A 20319-nucleotide genomic window follows, 5' to 3' on the forward strand; every position below is an offset into this window, starting at 1 on the left:
ATGCAGTTTTGACCAAATAGTGTTCTGGTTTGGGTGTTTCCTGTATTGTGGTAGAGTCAGTTTACTGGTTTTGAGAGTTGTAGAGACCATTTTATTTTCTGCCTCATTTTAATCCTGGTTTCATCATATTCTATCAAGGCTTTAAGGCAGCATCTTGCATCTTTGTGACAAAACTAGAGGGTTATTATAAATGGGGAGGGTGGTAGCGGATGTGATCTCTCCACAGGAGAGGCTGGTTGGCTGATCAATTAATGGCATCATCATCAACCAATACAGTGACTGGAAAGAACAATTGCAATATTGACGTGCAACAACCCCGCAGTTCTGGTCAATTTCAACTTTTATCTTGTAAAGGCTAGGCAATAGAGAGTATGACTGAAGATTGTATTTCAGGCTACCTCACTGTGAAATCATCTCAAGAATCTTACCTAACCTGTTTAAACCACTGCAGTGGTGGATAGCCCTTGTCTCTAAGTCACACCAACTTCTGACCAGCTCTCGCCCCCACGGTATTTAAATGGCTGATCCAGTTCAGGCTCTGATCAATGGCAACCCCCAGTGAAGGTAATGCCATTGAATGTCAAGGGGAGATGGTTACATTCTCTCTTGTTGGAGATGGCCATTGCCTAGAACTTGTATGACATGAATATTATATGCCACTAATAAATCCTGCTCATCCTAGGGGTGCAGATTTGGATGTACATCTTACAGGACCACATAACACATTATCAGGTCACGCTCTCCATTGCGAAAGCTGCTTATTGTTCAAAAAATCATTCAGGAATGAAAAAATAAACCGTGGGTTCTCTTCACCACCACAATTTTCTTCTTAAGCAACCCTCCCCTGCTCCTCCAACCTCGCCCCCATCAACAACTGCAAGGACATTCACATTTTTCTTTTTCTGTCACAGAGATGGTGACTGTCCACTTGGGTGCCTCTGCTGCTTCCCTCCATTCCTAGCCACCTGACCAGACTTGCTCTAATGTTCCCTGCTGACCTAGCCCTGAGCTTGAGTCTTTCGCTGGATTCTATCCTATGTCCCACTTTGCTCTCTCAAGATCGTCTTGTCCACAAGATTGACATTCTGTTCTCTTGATCCTATTCCAACTAAGCTGTTGAGGTCTTAACTTCCCCTCCTGTGCCCATGTTAGCTGATTATTATTAACAATTCCTTCTTGAGCACTGGTTCTCCCCTTCCATCACCCCCTTCAAGTATGCCATGAATATTTGTCCCACCCTTCGCCGATCTGCCTACTTTGTTGAGTGTAAAAGATCCCATGGCACTATTTTGAAGAAGAGCTCTCTTTATTCCAAGAATGTGTTGGCACAGTAAGGCATTCAGTTATATATTTTCCACAACATTCATGGCTGAGAATTACTAACTATTAGCAATGCACATCAAATTTTATTCCAAGTTTGGTTGAGGGGGCATGTTGAAGTAGCAAAGGGTCTTTTATTTTAATTACCGTTTCCCCCCTCTTCCACATGGAACTGTATGTAGCTATTTTGATGGCACAGTTGAACTTGGGAGCTCATTTTGTATGAGGGCACATAATTCTGTCTCATTTCTTTGGCCCTTGTAATTCAGAAATAAGTGGGGGAATTGAAAAATAAAATAGCATATGACGAAGGAAGAGAAACGACTGAAAGTCCTTTTAAGCCTCTGTGTGCGGGTCAAAAAATCCAGATTCAGTGCCAATAAATTTGCCCATTGTATTATAATTGCCAAGCTTCTATGTCTTAGGAAATGGTTTGGTAGTGTTGCAGTAGAGTGAATTGAATTGGCTGAAGACTGGCACCTGTGATGCTGGGAACCTCAGGAGGAGGCCGAGTTGAATCATCCGTTTGGCACTTCTGGCATAATATGGTTGCAAATGTTTCAACATTGTCTTTTGTCCTGATGTATTGGGCTTTCCCATCATTGAGGATGGGGATATTTGTGGAACCACTGGCTCCAGTGAGTTGTTTAATTGTCCTCCACCATTCACAACTGGATGTAGCTGCTTAGATCTGATCTGTTGGTTCTGGGTTAGCATGTCTCTGTCTGTTGCATGCTGCTTCTGCTGTTTGGCATGTAAGTAGTCCTGTCTTGTAGCTTCATCAGGTTGACACTTCAATTTTAGGCATGCCTGGTGACGCTCCTGGCATGCCTCCCTGCACTCTTCATTGAACCAGGTTGATCCCCTAGCTTAATGGTAATGAGGAAATATACCAAGCCATGAGGTTACAGATTGTGGTTGAATACAGTGCTGATGATGATAGCCATAGTGCCTTACGGCTGCCCAGTTTTGAGTTGCTAGATATATAGAAATATAGAAAATAGGAACTGGAGTAGGCCATTCGGCACTTTGAGCCTGCTCCGCCATTCGTTATGATCATTGCTGATCATCCAACTCAAAAGTCTGCTCCTACTTTCTCTCCATATCCTTTGACCCCTTAGCCCGCAAGAGCTATATCTAACTCCTCCTTGAAAGCATACAATGTTTTGGCCTCAAATACTTTCTGTGGTAGCGAATTCCACAGGCTCCCCACTCTCTGGGTGATGAAATTTCTCCTCATCTCAATCCTAAATGGTCTACCCCGTATCCTCAGACTGTGACCCCTGGTTCTGGATTCCCCCACCATCGGGAACATCCTTCCTGCATCTACCCTGTCTAGTCCTGTTAGAATTTTATAGGCTTCTGAGATCCCCCCCCCCTTATTCTTCTGAACTCTACCCCACTTAGAACGTTGGTAATGTCACAAAGCATGATGGAGGGTATCCTCATTGTGAAGATTGACTTTATCTCTACCAGGACTGTGTGGTGGTCGCTCCTATCAATACTGGCATTTGTGTAACATTGATAGAACTATTACTGCCTGCTGCAATCAATTCTAACATTGCAATGCAATTGTAGGTGTGCTGAAGTTAAATAACCATCTTCAGCTGCTTCATCAATAACCTTCCTTCCATCATAAGGTCAGAAGTGGGCATATTCGCTGATGACTGTACAATGTTCAGCACCATTCGCAACTCCTCAGATGCTGAAGTAGTCCATGTCCAAATGCAACAAGACCTGGACAACATCCAGGCTTGGGTTGACCCACCATCCCGACTTGGAAATATATTGCTGTTCCTTCACTGTCGCTGGGTCAAAATCCTGGAACGCACTCCCTAATAGCACTGTGGGTGTACCTACATCACAGGGCCTTCAGCGGTTCAAGAAGGCAGCTCACCACCATCTTCTCAAGAGCAACTAGGGATGGGCAATAAATGCTGGCACAGCAAGCAAAGTCCACATCCTGTGAATGAGCTTTAAAAAAAATATTGACACTAACTTGAGTGTTGTGCAATCCATTTCCTCTTGGCCCTTAATAATTTGGGTAAGTCCATTGCCACAAGTTAATACTTAGTCCCAGTTTTATTCTGAAAGAGAGACCTAATTGCTATTGTTGAATCTATGTTGAGTTAGCTAATTCTTGTAATTCCATTATCTAACTGTGAATGGTGATGAAAGAAATGTTTTTCATAAATAAGTTATATTGCTGTAAGTCTCCTTTGAAATTCCATTGCACTCCCGCAATAATGGGCATCATTTGTGTAACCAGAAAAGAGGAAGTAGGATGACAGTAAGTGCAGTGTTCCCACTGTAAAGGAGGAAACTCGGCCAATTTTGAACTAATTTTGATTCATGCAATTGTTACATTGAAAAGTAAGTGCAGGTGGGGAAAGTTATTTATCCCATCTCAGCTCATTTCCAAAAAGATTGCTCAGTCCCCTTATACTCCACTTCTTAAAATGATTTCAGTAATCTGCGTTTTATCTATTGCAATATGGTACACAATATGGGTCAATATCCTGGAACTCCCTAACAGCATTGTGGGTGTACCTACACCACATAGACTGCAGCAGTTCAAGAAGGCAGCTCACCACCACCACCTCAAGGGGAACTAAGGATAGACAATAAATGCTGGTCCAGCCAGCGAAGCCCAAATCCCGTGAATGAATTTTTAAAAAAACCAGATCAGTGGAAGTTCCTGTCCTAATATCTCTTGCAGCTTGGTGTGATTTATTTTTGATCACGCTCCTGTTGAGTGCCTTGGGAAAGTTAACTATGTTAAAGGCACAGCATAAATGCAAGTTGTTGCTGAATTAGAATGTACAATAGCTTTTAAAAATTAAGTGGATGAATATTTTAAAAAGAACAAATTCAGTCAGAGATTGATGAAGAGCAGAGGAATGGAACTGTGGCTAACACCTTCAGAGAGCCACCACAGACTCAGTGAACTAAACTGCCTGTCCTGCTATAAAATCCTGAGATGTTGAAACATTTTATTCTGAGGCTTTTGAATTTTATTCCGATTAATTTAGTGTATCCAACAATCTTCCCTCTAAGCTGCAAAGCAATTTGAAAGCCCTGCACAGTTGGCCCCTCTAAATTACCATGTGTGCATGGCTGCGCAAAAATGGTTAAAGGGGCCCTGCACTTAAATAAATCACATGCATGCTGAAAAGATTAGAGAGAATATTGATGTCCACCTAATGCTTCCCAGCAGCTGAAATGGCCATACAGCTTCATCTGCAATGCTGCTCACTAAATAAAAACTTCAAAACTCCTTGAAGCATTTCATCCACTGCTAAGATTTTTGTTTCATGTCACTGCTGTCACATCGTAATACTTTGATTATGCTTCAGACCAGTAACTGTGCACTGTCTCTTGGTCTGGTAGCTAGATCCTATACTTCTCAGTTTACATCCTAGTGCTCTGCACACCCCTGTCCCCACAATGACCCTTGTACTCATAGTTTCTGTGCCGCCAGTTTCGCAAATCCCTCCTGGAGTTAATTTCTCCTTTCTTTCCCCCTCACCAGACTACCAAATTAGTTATGCCATGACCCAGTGCTCCCACTTCTTAGCTCCTGTGATTATTCTCAGGTCCATCCTTTTTTTTTTTCTTTCTGCCCCTCTCACTCTCTCCCAACACTGCAGCTCTTGCTTTCTCTAGTCTCCCTTGACATGGCCCTCAGCCCTATTATTGCCCATGTATCTGGCCTTACCCCACCTCACATCTCCTACAAAGAATGTCAGTGATTTACTTGGACATTAGAGATACTGAGGAAGAGGCAATACCTGGACTGAGATAAAAGAATCTAAAAACAAATTGAGAAAGTAACAATGACATAAGTACTAAAATGAGTGAATTGATTACAAGTGAAAACAGCAAGATTGATAGAAAAGGGGTGAAAGACATAAGGAAATGACACAGAAGAGAATTAGAGAGTAGCAAAGGAGCATCAAGTTGGTTACAAGAGTTCTCTTTTCTGTCGTTCTGAAACTGCTTATACATATAGGGCTACGCACTTTCCATGAAGTGTTTGTCGATCACTGAAATTCCTCAAAATTGACAATTTTTAAAAGTTATATTTGTTTGTTTGTTTTGTGTACCTTGACACACTCTTCTCCCATGGAGAATGCTGTGGAGTATTGGAAGGATTTACAGGCTGATTAACAACCTGCTTTGTGGCTGACATTAAACCGAGGCCCCATCTGCCTGCTGGCAGGATGTAAAAAAAGACCCATGGCACATGAAGCACAGCAGAGAAGTTATTTATAGTGTCCTGGTCAATATTTGTCCCTCAATCAACATGACAAGCAAATTATCTGGTCATGTATCACATTGCTGTTTGTGGGGTTTGGCTGCCATGTTTCCTGCATTACAACAGTGATTACACTTCCAAAAGTAGCTCTGAAGAAGGTTCATTCGGACTCGAAATGTTAACTCTGTTTCTCTCTTCACAGATGCCGCTAGACCTGCTGAGTTTTTCCAGCATTTTCTGTTTTTGTTTCAAAAGCACTTCATTGGCTGTAAAGCTTCTTCCATGGTCAATGGAACTTGAACCCTTGACCTTCTGGCTCAGAGGCTGGAGTGCTACAACGAAGTCACTCGGGCTCCCTTTACATTGTATAGATAGCACTAATTAGGGTAAATCCTGTATCTCATCTAATCAGTGCATGTTTGTTTCTTGTGCTTTGAAGAAATAATTGTCAGCTTGCCCATTAAGCAGTCATTTGCATTTTGAGTGTGGAATGTGTCAGGGTTGGGGGAAATTACACTTAACAGGGTGATTCTCTTTTCACTCCCTTCTCTCTCCCCTTGTCCAGTCCCTTCCCACCTACATCCATGATTCCTCTGACACCTTACGTCACATCAACAATTTCCAGTTCCCAGGCCCCAACCGCTTCCTCTTCACCATGGACGTCCAATCCCTCTACACCTCCATCCCCCACCAGGATGGTCTGAGGGCCCTTAGCTTCTTCCTCGAACAGAGGCCCGAACAATCCCCATCCACCACTACTCTCCTCTGTCTGGCTGAACTTGTTCTCACACTGAATAATTTCTCCTTCAACTCCTCTCACTTCCTCCAAATAAAAGGTGTGGCTATGGGTACCCGCATGGGCCCCAGCTATGCCTGTCTCCTTATGGGGTATGTGGAACATTCCTTGTTCCAGTCCTACTCCGGCCCCCTTCCACAACTTTTTCTCCGGTACATCAATGATTACTTCGGTGCTGCTTCATGCTCTCGTTGGGACTTGGAAAAATTTATTAATTTTGCTTCCAATCTCCACCCCTCCATCATTTTCACGTGGTCCATCTCTGACACTTCCCTTCCCTTCCTTGACCTCTCTGTCTCAATCTCTGGTGATAGACTGTCCACCAATATCCATTACAAACCCACCGACTCCCACAGCTACCTCGACTGCAGCTCCTCACACCCCGCTTCCTGTAAGGACTCCATCCCATTCTCTCAGTTCCTTCGCCTCTGTCGCATCTGTTCCGATGATGCTACCTTCAAAAACAGTTCCTCTGACATGTCCTCCTTCTTCCTTAACCGAGGTTTTCCACCCACGGTCATTGACAGGGCCCTCAACCGTGTCCGGCCCATCTCCCGCACATCCGCCCTCACGCCTTCTCCTCCCTCCCAGAAATATGATAGGGTCCCCCTTGTCCTCACTTATCACCCCACCAGCCTCCGCATTCAAAGGATCATCCTCCACCATTTCTGCCAACTCCAGCATGATGCCACCACCAAACGCATCTTCCCTTCACCCCCACTATCGGCATTCCATTGGGATCGCTCCCTCCGGGACACCCTGGTCCACTCCTCCATCACCCCCTACTCCTCAACCCTCTCCTATGGCACCACCCCATGCCCACGCAAAAGATGCAACACCTGCCCCTTCACTTCCTCTCTCCTCACCGTCCAAGGGCCCAAACACTCCTTTCAAGTGAAGCAGCATTTCACTTGCATTTCCCCCAACTTAGTCTACTGCATTCGTTGCTCCCAATGTGGTCTCCTCTACATTGGAGAGACCAAACGTAAACTGGGCGACCGCTTTGCAGAACACCTGCGGTCTGTCCACAAGAATGACCCAAACCGTCCTGTTGCTTGCCATTTTAACACTCCACCCTGCTCTCTTGCCCACATGTCTGTCCTTGGCTTGCTGCATTGTTCCAGTGAAGCCCAACGCAAACTGGAGGAACAACACCTCATCTTCCGACTAGGCACTTTACAGCCTTCCGGACTGAATATTGAATTCAACAACTTTAGATCATGAGCTCCCTCCTCCATCCCCACCCCCTTTCTGTTTCCCCCTTCCTTTTTTTTTCCAATAACTTATATAGATTTTTCTTTTCCCACCTATTTCCATTATTTTTAAATATTTTTAAATCTTTTATGCTCTCCCCACCCCCACTAGAGCTATACCTTGAGTGCCCTACCACACATTCTTAATTAGCACATTCGTTTAGATAATATCACCAACTTTAACACCTATGTGTACTTTTGTTCTGTTGTTTGTGACATCTTTTGATGATCTGCTTCTATCACTGCTTGTTTGTCCCTACAACCACACCAACCCCCTCCACTTCTCTCTCTCTCTCTCCCTGTCTCTTCTCCGCCCCCCCCCCCCCCCCCCCCCCCCCCCCCCCCCCCCCCCCACCCACCCAACCTTAAACCAGCTTATATTTCAACTCTTTCTTGGACTCGAACTCAAGTTCTGTCGAAGAGTCATGAGGACTCGAAACGTCAACTCTTTTCTTCTCCACCGATGTTGCCAGACCTGCTGAGTTTTTCCAGGTAATTCTGTTTTTGTTTTGGACTCTCTTTTCACCTCTGGTGAGCTAAAGCACAAAGCAGTTCCTTAAAACTGTAACAATACCAGCGTATTTCAATGCCATCTCCAGCCCTGTAGTGGAAATGGTAAAGAATGACTTCTCACCCTTGCAAATGTTTTGGTCCCACACCATAGCCTTCAGTGTATTCGCTTCATTGGTGTTTGTAAAGAAAGATGATATTGTTGAACAATGGAACCATACTTAAAACCACAAACTTCTGACTCAGTAGATGAGAGTGCTACCACTTGGTGAAGGTGTTAGCATTGTCTCAGTGGTAATACTCTCATCTCTGAGATAGGAAATCGTGGGTTCTGTATCTAGGTTAAAGTTCAGTGCAACACAGAGGGAGTACCATTATTAGAGATGTCATCTTTCAGGTAAGATGTTTACCGTAGCCTCATCTTCCGCCTCACCAAGACACTTGAGGAGTTAATCTCAATCTTTCAGACAATCTGCTACATTTGATCCTGGCCCGAATTGCCAGTTTTGCTGCCAGTCTCAATTTCTTATCACCTTCACTCATCAATTGTTGCCCCAACAAAATTCCTGCCTTTTACGCCCAGCTCTTGCGGCCTGTCACCTGACCACTGAACCTTTAATTTCTCAACTACCTCATTACATCAGTAGTAAATGTCTCTCTCTTTCCCCACCACCACAAATTTAAAGTAAAAGTTTTATTAACAAGAATAAAAAAAACATATTTCTCCTAAAAAAAAACTCTATTCTTTGTCAGACCCACAAGTAACCACCTTCCAGGTAACACTCCATTATAGATGTTCAATGATAAAAATCCAGTAATATTACCCAAGGCAAACTGCTATAGCTTTAACAAAGGCATACCACATGACCTTTAACCCTCTTCCCCTCTGCTATGGAAATCCAGACTTCAGAACAAAACTACATTTTGCAGCCCAAGACTTTCCTGGCTTGGCTGGATAGCTGATTCAAACTGCATCTCCTCCCAGCCCAGAGATAACAGCTCCCAACTCAGCTCCAGCTAAAGCTCACAGCTCTAGCTGCTACCTCCCACAGCTTCCAACGGTAACTGTAAAATACCGTTCTCCACCCCCCCGCCCCACCAACCCACCCTTTCATCTCAGGTTCCATTGTTCCCACACCTCTTTTTGAAACACAAGTCCTTCCAAATATAAAATATTTCATATCTCTATTTCATCTTTACTGTCAGGTCAATAAAATCTAATATTCCCCCCTTTTGTTTACTTGTGGAACTCCTGCAAGATGCAAATGTCCCTTGTTATCTCTGACTTCCCTTTGATATTCAGCCAAACTCTCAACTCATCTAAAAATGCAAAAGTTAGATCTTACCCATTCACTTGTACCTCAAACCTAACACCTCTATCCTTTTGATGTTTTAAACTCCCCAGACAACCTGTCTTCTATTAATCTTTTCCCAAATTAATTAAACCTCTCATGCACACATGCTTACACACAGCTTTCTTCACAGAATAACACCATATTCCCCAAAAATATTTTTAAAATAACATCCATTTCTCACAAAGCCATTTGACATTTTCATGGGTGGGTTGGAACTTTTCTGACACAAAAAATACTTGCATTTATATAGCGTCTTTCATGACCACAGGCATCTCAAAGCACTTTACAGTCAATGAAGTGTAGGCACTGTTGTAATGTAGGAAATGCAGCAGCCAATATGCGCACAGTAAACTCCCACAAACAGCAATGTGATAAATGGCCAGATAATCTGTTTTTTTGTCTTGCTGAATTGAGGGATAAGTATTGACCGGGCTACCAGGGATAACTCCCCTGCTGTTCTTTGACTGCTGTGAGTTCTTTTACATGCTCTCAGTGAGCAGATGGGGCCTTGATTTAACACCTTGTCTGAAAGACGGCACTACCAACAGGCTCAGAGCAGGTTGTTGACCAGTCTTTAAGTCCTTCCAACACACCACAGAATTCTCGAAAGGAGGGAAGTGAGTCAAGATAGACAAAACAAACAAATACAACTTTAAAAAACTGCATCAAGTTTGAGGACTTTCAGTGATTGACACAAACACTCCCATTCAGCTGACATCAAAAATTTTGAGCACTTTCCTAACTGAGCTCAGGTTAAACTACTGGATGTGTAATATTCATGTCGTATTAAGTGCATAACTGAGCTGAACTTCGAACCTGATACCCATCTCACTTCCACAGTAATCTCCCATGTCCACCCTCGCCTCATTCCCACACTGGCTGAAACTTGTCTTAGTAACCTGCTGGATTCAAGTTTCCTAATACCCAGCTTCGGAAAGCCAGCTGTCACAAAATGCTATATTCATAAGAAATAGGAGCAGGAGTAGGCCATTTGGCCCATCGAACCTTCTCCACCATTCATTAAGATCAGGGCTGTTCTGATTGTAGCCACTGTCCTATCTGTCCCCCAATAACCCTTTACCTCCTTGTCGATCAAAGATCTGTCTGAATATATTCAACACTGATTTAATGACCCAGCCTCCAGTGCACTTCCAAAAAATTCCAAAGACTACCAACCATCTAAGAGAAGAAATTCCTCCTTATTTCTGTCTTCAATGGGAGATTTCTCATTTTTAAATTGTGACTCCTAGATTCCCCCACATTTGCAGCCTTACCAATGCCCTATACAGTTGCAGCAAGTCCTTCCTACTTTTACATTCCATTCCCCTTGCAATAAAGGCAAACATTACAGTTGCCTTCCCAATTACTCACTGTACTTGTATCCCAACTTTTGGCCATTCATGTGCAAGGATAATGACATGGCAGGTGATATGTGCCAGGCAGACCAGATCCACAAGGGAAGCTTGGCCACACTGTCACAACGGTTTTGCAATTTGTATTTATTACGAGAAGATTTCTGTACTGAATTCGGAAGTAACGAGTCCACCCACACCTTTGTAGAGATTTTAAAAAGCAAATTAAAAAATTTATTAACAAAAAATATTTCAAGCACATACATAAGATTACAGTTACTTAATACTAAAACAAATCCCTAATTAACCTGATTCCCAACTACACACCCCTTTAAGGCAACAGTCCCAAAATAGATTATAGATTTAAATAAGCAAGTCAGCAAGTTTACCACAGCACCCACTTGACAGTGGAATTCCAAAGGCTTTCCTCCACCTTTGGTCACTGGAGACAGAGGCTTCCCCAAGGCTGTTTTACATGGTCCTTTTAGATCTTACATGGCCCGACAACATACCCTTCCATCCGTCTTTATATAGGTTTCTTTCTCTTTAATCTGTAAATTCCATCGCTCTATATGTCCTTGGAAAATTACTTTTCCCATAATGTAAAAATCTTGTAGTAAACAATCTATCATCCCTTTTAAACCCAAGCAACCCCTTCACTTATCTAAAAATGCAATTTTCCTTCACACCCTTTCAATTTGATAGTTAGCGACAGGTGGTACATCCTTCTTGTAGAGTCTTTCTATTTCAGTGGAATATATCTTCGAGAGTTATGGGGTAAAATTTTCCCGCCATTCGGGGGGTTAATGTGGGGGTGGGTGCGGAGCCGAACAGCGCTCCTGGTAGGGTCCTTGCCGCCATTTTATGTGGGCGGGCCAATTAAGGCCCACCCAGCGTGACGTGCTCCTGGAAGCGCTGAGTGCTCCCTGTGGTGGGGGGAAGGTGTTCCCTGAATCAGGGCCTGCACTCTTTTGTGTGCATGCGCGTGAAAGAGCACAGAAATCTCCCTGAGGCACAGAGCTGCCTCAGGGAGATTAGTTTAAGTTCCAAAAGTTTTAATAAAGAAATAAAATTTTTTAAGACATGTCCCCTCATGAGCTGATACATGTCAATGAACTTTAATGAAAAAATTGATTTAACTTATAAACCCTTCGTGAAGTCTCATCCTGCCCATGGATAAGGTTCCATGAAAATACGAAGGCCGCCTGGGCTCTTTGCCTGCCCGCCAACCTTAAGGTTAGACGGGCAGCTCAGGTAATTGCTTACTTGTCTTTTTAAATGGCCTCACTAAGCCTTTGACAGTTCGGTGGGCGCGCAACCGACTCCGGCACGTGCCTGCCGAACTGAAGATTGGAATGACGCGTGGTGACGTCAGAACGCATGCCCGACGTCACCGTGCATCATTTTATGCCTCAGCGAACAGGCCCCGCCCCCGCTCACCGAGCCAAAGATTCAGGCCATGAAATGTCCCCTTTAAACGTCTGCCACTGTTTCTCTGCTTTCTTATCTTTTAACCTATGTTCCCATTCCACTTCAGTCAACCCTATTTTTATACCCTTGTAATTGTCTTTATTTCAGTTTAAGACACTCGTTCCACACCCAAATTTCTCATCTTCAAACTGATTATGATATTCAATCATGTTATGATCACTCTTAGCTAGAGGACGATCCATTACGATGAGGTAATAAATTATTCCTCTCTCACTATATACTACCAGGTACAAAATAGCCTGTTCTCTGGTTGTTTCAAAGATGTATTGTTCTTAGGAACGGTCTCGAATACATTCTATGAACTCATCCCCAGGCTACTTTTGACAACTTGATTTGTCCAATCTGTGTGAAGATTAAAATTCCCCATGATTATTGCAGTACATTTCTTACAAGCTCATTATTTCTTGATTTTGTACTCAGTCCTACAGTGTAGCTACTGTAAGGATCCTATAAACCATCCCCACTAGTGATTTCTTTCCTTTGCTATTTCTTATCTCCACCTTAGCTGATTCTACATTTTGGTCCTCCAAATCAAGATCACTTCTCACTATTGTGCTGATCTCATCTTTTATTAGCAGATCTACTCCAACTCCTTTTCCACTTTGTCCTGAGCTTCCAAAATGTTAGATACGCTTGAGTATTCAGGTCCCAGCTGTCATCACTTTGCAACCATGTCTCTGTACTGGCTTTCATATCATACTAATTTATTTCTATTTGTGCTATCAATTCATCCATCTTGTTACAAATGCTCTGAGTATTCAGATAAAGAGCCTTTAATTCTGTCCTTTACCATTTTTGCTTACTCTGACCTCACTTGCTGGTGCACTCTTGTATGCTCTGTCCCTTCCTGTCGCACACTGGTTACCTGCATCACAACCCTGCACTATTGCCTTGTCCTTTAACTTTCCAAGTCTCCCCTCACATGAATCCTCCCCGACTATTCAGTTTAAAGCCCTTTCTACTGCCCTAGTTATATAATTCACCAGCAGGGTTCAGGAGAAGATCATCCCAGTGGTTCAGCTCCAGCTTTCCTTAGTTCTGGTGCCAGTGCTCCATGAATCAAAACCCATTTTCCTCCCACACCAATCTTTGAGCCACACCTTCAACTCCTGGTCTTATATACCCTATGCCAAATTGTTCATGGCTCGGAGATTGTTACCTTTGAGGTTCTGCTTTTTAATTCAGTCCACAGCTGCTCATATTCCCTCAGTAGAACCTCTTTCTTAGCCTCACCTATGTCGGTGGTACCCACATGAATCAGGACAACTGGATCCTTCCTTTCCCACTGCAAGTTCCTCTCCAGCCTTGAGGAGATGTCCTTAACACTGGAACCTGGCAGGCAACACAGCTTTTGAGACTCACGCTCTCTGCTGCAGACGACAGTGTGTTAAATCGAGGAATTTAGTAAGTGAGGGAATTTGGTACAGTGAGTGAAGAAGTGCTTTTCTGGCCTTCACAAAAAAGGAGTGGTCCAAGAAAAGGAGTGGTCCAACAGAAGGAGCCGGAGGCAGCAAGAACCAAGAGCTCAAGCCCAGAGGTATTAATTAGATGTGCAATAGGTGATTGGTGAATTTCCTTTTTCCCTCCGGAGTCCAGGCTTTGGAAACTGCAATGCATCAGGGAGGCGAAAAGTTCCCTGCACACTTTGTTCCGGAAGGCAGTCACACCCCTTTGGCTAAGTACTTCAGATCTGGTCCGTGGTCAGGACAGCAGTGTATGACTGTAAGATGCAGATTTGTGGATCCTACTACAACTACATTCATTTTTGCCCCACTCTCCTCCCCTAATTGAATCATCCCCTGTACCACGGTTCTGTGGTCAGTTTGCTTATCCTCCCTGTATTCCCTGCTCTTGTCTACAGAAACTGCAAGAACATTAAACCTGTTGGACAATTGCAAGGGCTGAGACCCCTCCATTGCTATCTTCTGGATCCACAAATCTGCCTCTTACAGTCATACACTGCTGTCCTGACCATGGACCAGATCTGAAGTACTTAGCCTAAGGGGTGTGACTGCCTTCCAGAACAAAGTGTGCAGGGAACTTTTCCCCTCCCTGATGCATTGCAGTTTCCAAAGCCTGGACTCCAGCTCATCAACCCTAAGCCAAAATTCCTCAAGTTGCAGACATTTACTGCAGATGTGGTTGCAGTGATCACACAGGTATCTGCTAGATCTTACATGTTACAGCTGCAACACATCACCTGCCTTGCCATCTTTATTTTGTTTTTATTTAACTAATTAGGTTTCAAGATTAGAAATATTACTCAACAATTATCTGTAGTTATATTATGGAGTTTAACCAGTGCCACTAAAAATGTAATATAACACTTGTGTCTCCCCAATACTGGTTTAAACTACTGTTCCCAGTTTAGAGGGAAAAAGGAAATTCACCAATCACCTATTGCACATCTAATTAATACCTCCGGGCTTGAGCTCTCGGTTCTTGCTGTCTCTGGCTCCTTCTCTTGGACCACTCCTTTTCTTGGACCGCTCCTTTTTTGTGAAGGCCAGAAAAGCACTTCTTCCCTCACTTACCAAATTCCTCGATTTAACACACTGTCTCACTGCACTCACCTCCAGTTGCCACTTAGTCATGGTGTTCTGCTTGGCTATTGCCCATGTCTTCAACAGCTTCCATTACTCCTCTCCTCCTCCTAACTTCCATTCAATGTTTACTTCCAAAGCAATTCCCTCCAGAGTTGCACCCCACTCTATCTACTCAACATTGCATCCCAGCGCTTGATCCTCCCACCATAGTTTCTGTGGCACCGACTTTCCAATCTCCGTGGATATGTATCTTGCTAAACTCCATCCATATTTATTTGCTAAACTGGAGCCAGCTAATTAAGGAGCTGAGCTCACTGTGGTTTGAGTTAAGAAGAAAGGTTGAAAAGGCTAGAATGTAGCCTGGAAAGGAAGTGTACGAGCGGCTTGACCATAAGATGGTGGAATTTAGCATTCAGTTTAAGAGTGAGAAACTTGGATTGGAAACAACTGTGCTAAACTTAAGTAAGGGCAATTACAAATGAATGAGGGTAGAGTTGCTTGGAGTGAACTAAAAAAGGGGTTTAACAGAAAAAAACGATTGATGAACAGCGGCAGACATTTAAGAAAACAGTTCATGACTCACAATAAAGATATATTCCCAGTGAGGAAGGACTCTAGGAAGGGGATAAACCAATTGTGGTTGAAAAAAGAAGTTAAGGATAGTATCAAATTGAAAGAAAAAACAGACAATGTGGCAAAGATTAGTGGAAGCCAGAGGATTGAGAAACTTTTAAAAACTAACAAAAGATGCCTCTTGAGAGTGACTGCCCTTGACATCAAGGCAGCATTTGACCGAGTGTGGCATTGAGTTCTAGCAAAACTGGAGCCAATGGGAATCAGGGGGAAAATTCCGTTGGTTGGAGTCATACCTAGCACAAAGGAAGATGGTTGTGGTTGTTGGAGATCAGTTATCTCAGCTTCAGGACATCAATGCAGGAGTTCCTCAGGGTATTGTCCTCGGCCCAACTATCTTCAGCTGCTTCATCAATGACCTTCCATCCATCATAAGGGCATAAGTGGGGATGTTCGCTGATGATTGCACAATGTTCAGCACCATTCGTGATGACTCAGATACTGAAGCAGTCCATATCCAAATGTAGTAAGACCTGGACAATATCCAGGCTTGGGCTGACAAATGGCAAGTAACATTCGCACCACACAAATGTCAGTTAATGACCATCTCCAACAAGAGAGAATCCAACCATCGCCCCTTGATATTCAATGGCATTACCATCACTGAATCCCCAACTATCAATATCCTGGCTGTCACCATTGACCAGAAACTGAACTGCGCTAGCCATATCAATACTGTGGCTACAAGAGCAGGTCAGAGGCTAGGAATTCTGCGACAAGTAACCTACCTCCTGACTCCCCAAAGCCTGTCTACCATCTACAGGCACAAATAAGGAGTGTGATGGAATACTCCCCACTTGCCTGGATGAGTGCAGCTCCCACAACACTCAAGAAGCTTGATACTATCCAGGACAAAGCTGGCCGCTTGATTGGCACCACATCCACAAAAAGTCACTCCTTCCACCACTGACGCACAGTGGCAGCAGTGTGTACCATCTACAAGATGCACTGCAGAAATTCGCCAAGGTTCCTTAGACAGCACCTTCCAAACCCACGACCACTACCATCTAGAAAGACAAAGGCAGCAGATAGATGGGAACACCACCACCTGGAAGTTCCCCTCCAAGTCACTCACCATCCTGACTTGGAAATATATCACTGTTCCTTCACTGTCGCTGGGTCAAAATCCTGGAACTCCCTTCCTAACAGCACTGTGGAGTACCCACACCAATGGACTGCAGCAGTTCAAGAAGGCACTCACCACCATCTAGGGCATCTAGGGATGAGCAATAAATGCTGGCCCAGCCAGCGAAGCCGGCAACCCACGAATGAATTAAAAAAATAGAGGGAGGAATAGAGGGCAAACTAGCAAGTAATATAAAAATGGATACTAAGAGCTCCTTTAAATATATAAAAAGGAAGAGAGAGGCCAAAGTGAACAGAGGCTTCTTAGAGAATGAGGCTGGGGAAATAATAATGTGGAAGCAGGAAATGGCAGAGGAGTTGAATAAATACTTTGCATCAGTCTTCATTGTAGAAGATAACTAATAGCCTTCCAAAAATACTAAATAATCAAGGGGCAAAATGGGGAGAGGAAATAAATACAATAACTGTCACTAGAGAAAAAGTACTAGGGAAACTAATGAGGCTAAAGGCCAATAACTCTCCTGGACCTGATGGGTTGCATCCTAGGATATTAAAGTAAGTAGCTACAGAGATAGTGGATGCACTGGTAGTAATCTTCCAAGAATCCTTAGAATCTGGAAAATTCCCAGAGGATTGGAAAACTGTCAATGTAACACCCTTATTCAAAAAGGGAGGGAGACAAAAGCCAGTTAACTATAGACCAGTTAGCCTCACATCCGCCATTGGGAAAATGTTAGAGTCCATTATAAAGGATGTAATAGCGGAGCATTTAGAAATGCGTAATATAATTAAGCAGAGTCAGCATGGCTTCATGAAGGGGAAATCATGACCGACAAATTGATTAGAATTCTTTGAGGAGGTAACAAGCAGGATAGATAAAGGGGAACCAGTAGATGTAATATTTTTGGCTTTCCAAAAGGCACATACGGCTACTCAATAAGTTAAGAGCCCATGGTGTTGAGGGTAGTATATTAGCACGGATAGAAGATTGGCTAAGTGATAGAAGATAGAGAGTTGGGATAAGGGGGGCATTTTCAGGATGGCAACCTGTAACTAGTGGAGTGCTGCAGGGATCAGTGCTGGAGTCACAATTATTTACTATATATATTAATGACTTGGATGAGGGAAATGAAAGTACTATCGCCAAGTTTGCGGATGACACAAAAAGTGGGAAGGCAAGTGATGAGGATGACACAAGGAGTCTACAGAGGGATATAGACAAGTTAAGTGAGTGGACAAGAACTTGGCAGATGGAATATAATGTGGCAAATGTGAGGTAATGCACTTTGGCAAGAAGAATAGGGGAGTTGAATGTTATTGAAGTGGAGAAAGACCACAGAGCTACAGCACAGGAATTTGGGGGTCCTCGTGCATGTATCACAAAAAGCTAACATACAAGTTCAGCAGGTAATAGGGAAGGCAAATGGAACGTTGGCCTTTAATTCAAAGGGAATGGAGTATAAAAATAGGGAAGTCTTGCTAAAATTATACAAGGCACTAGTTAGACCACATCTAGAATACTGTGAATAGTTATGGTCCCCTTATCTAAGGAAAGATATACTGGCATTGGAGGCAATCCAGAGAAGGTTCACTAATTTGATCCGGATTCTGGAAGGATTTTCTTATGAGGAGAGGTTGAGTAGGTTGGGCCTGTACTCATTGGAGTTTAGATAAATGAAAGGCGACCTCATTGAAACATATAAGATTCTTAGGGGGCTTGACAGGGTAGATGCTGAGAGGTTGTTTCCCCTTGTGGGAGAGTCTAGGACCAGAGGGCATAATCTCAGAGTAAGGGGTTGCCCATTTAAGACCAAGATGAGGAGGAATTTCTTCTCTTAGAAGGTAGAGAATTGTGGAATTCTTTATCACAGAGGGCTGTAGAGGCTGGGTCATTAAGTATCGTCAAGACTGAGATAGATTTTTAATCAGTAAGAGTTATGGGGAAAAGGCAGGAAAGTGGAGTTGAGGATTATCAGATCAACCATAATCTTATTGGATGGTGGAGCAGACTCAATGGGCTGAATGGCCTACCCCCTCCTATTCTTATGGTCTTATGGAAACTTTATAGATTCTAAATAGAATAGAAGTGGGGGTGGGAGGAGAAATTCTATGGGAATTTCCAAGACACGGAATCAGTGAGCACTCGAGTACTGCTGTATTTTAGGATTTGAATCAATAGGTGATGAGTTTTGGTTATGTGCCTGTTCATTTATGATTACAATATTGTAGGGGAGAAGGAGGGTGGTGGCAGGGTTTGGGGGGTATGCATAAGTTTTGAAGTGAGTATTGCTAACCTGCCAATGAGCAGGTCTCAGTTCTTCATAAAATTAATTGTTATTTGGGATTGCGTCTTCTGATTTAAAATCCATTGTCGAGAGGCGGTAGTCTAACACATTTTTGTTTGCTAATGCATTTGTTCTTCTCAGATGCTCACTTTTTGTATAGGCAACATACTTGTCTTAGAGTGCACAGAGACATGTAGACAATGTTGTATCACAAATTATCAGAAGAGAATTTACACCATTTTATGAATAAGTTGTTTACAGGATTTGAAATATTCTACTGTTTGTAAGTCTCTTGGCATGTAATCTTTAGGAAAGGAAGATCTAGAGTGGGAGAGGAGAGAGATGAATTTGAAGCAGAGAGTTGTATTTTCCTTAGCTGCTCTTGGTTGCATGCAATGCAGGGCAGAAATCTTTAGAACACTGTTGTGATTCAGGAAAATATGGTGAATAAATCTCAGGCACATATTATATGTGCAAATGTGTGTTTAGAAATTACTGACTGGCAATGTGAGCTTAGATAGACTTATTTTAAAATTCTTTGTGAACTAGTGCAATAAAGCAATTTTCTCATTTTGTCCAGGACAGGACCAGGATGAGACTTGTTTTAATAAATTTTAAAAGATGAAAGAAAAATACAGAACAATTGGAAAGTGTGACAATTTACTTGGTCTCCGATCGCCTTTGTTTAGTTGATCTATGGGGACAACATTTAACTAGCTCATAGAGAGAACAGATAATTAAACTCTGTGAATAGGGGAACCATTAGGAGGTTGGCAATAAATGTTACCATAGCTGAATATAATGAAAGTAAGTTTGTTCTTTCCAGGAATGGAACACTGGATAAAAATGAGGATAACAGCCCTACCTATTTCCCTTTCCTTCCTCCCTGCCCCAGAAAAGGGATCAAATTGGCAATTCTCCTGGTCCATTATGGCTATATTCTACACCAATTAATGAGTTTACAGTTGAGTTATTAGAGAAGCTAGTTATTTGACCTTTCAAAATGCCCAATCCATTTAACAAAATTGTAATTTTTAGAATGAGATAATTATTACTTCTATTTTACTAAGAAAAATTAGTAATATAATTTGAGTGCAAAAACCTCATAATGCTATTTTATTTTCCTTTTACAGTTCTTTACCGGTTGGTGGATAATTATAGATGCTGCAGTGGTTTACTCAAAAAGTGGAGAAATGAATTCTGCCTTTCACACATGTGGAGTCATGTCAACCATAGCTTTTTTCATGTAAGTTCTGACAATTGAATACAGTACCTTGTTGCTTGGCTGTCTTTATCAGTTTTATTAAATGCGTTATATGGCTGTGTTTTATGGGTTAAATACCCAAGTATGAACAGAGAACCTTGCAGGTATCAGCTATGGCTGAAGGGTAGCACTATCACCTCTGAGGCAGAAGAGCATAGATTCAAGTCCCA

The 20319-nt window shown here is 42.8% G+C and overlaps 1 protein-coding gene across 2 annotated transcripts in view; it reads left to right on the forward strand.

The window, feature by feature from the left end:
* The window catches only part of LOC121290306 (transmembrane protein 50B), an 80322-nt gene that overhangs the window by 30815 nt on the left and 29188 nt on the right, over nucleotides 1–20319 (forward strand). For both annotated transcript variants that reach the window (XM_041210618.1, XM_041210619.1), the window contains exon 3: nucleotides 20019–20131. In XM_041210618.1, the coding sequence (XP_041066552.1) occupies nucleotides 20019–20131 (113 nt within the window). The remainder of the gene's footprint in view (nucleotides 1–20018; nucleotides 20132–20319) is intronic.

Source organism: Carcharodon carcharias, chromosome 18 (assembly GCF_017639515.1).
Source record: "Carcharodon carcharias isolate sCarCar2 chromosome 18, sCarCar2.pri, whole genome shotgun sequence".
Classification (NCBI taxonomy): Eukaryota; Metazoa; Chordata; class Chondrichthyes; order Lamniformes; family Lamnidae; genus Carcharodon; species Carcharodon carcharias.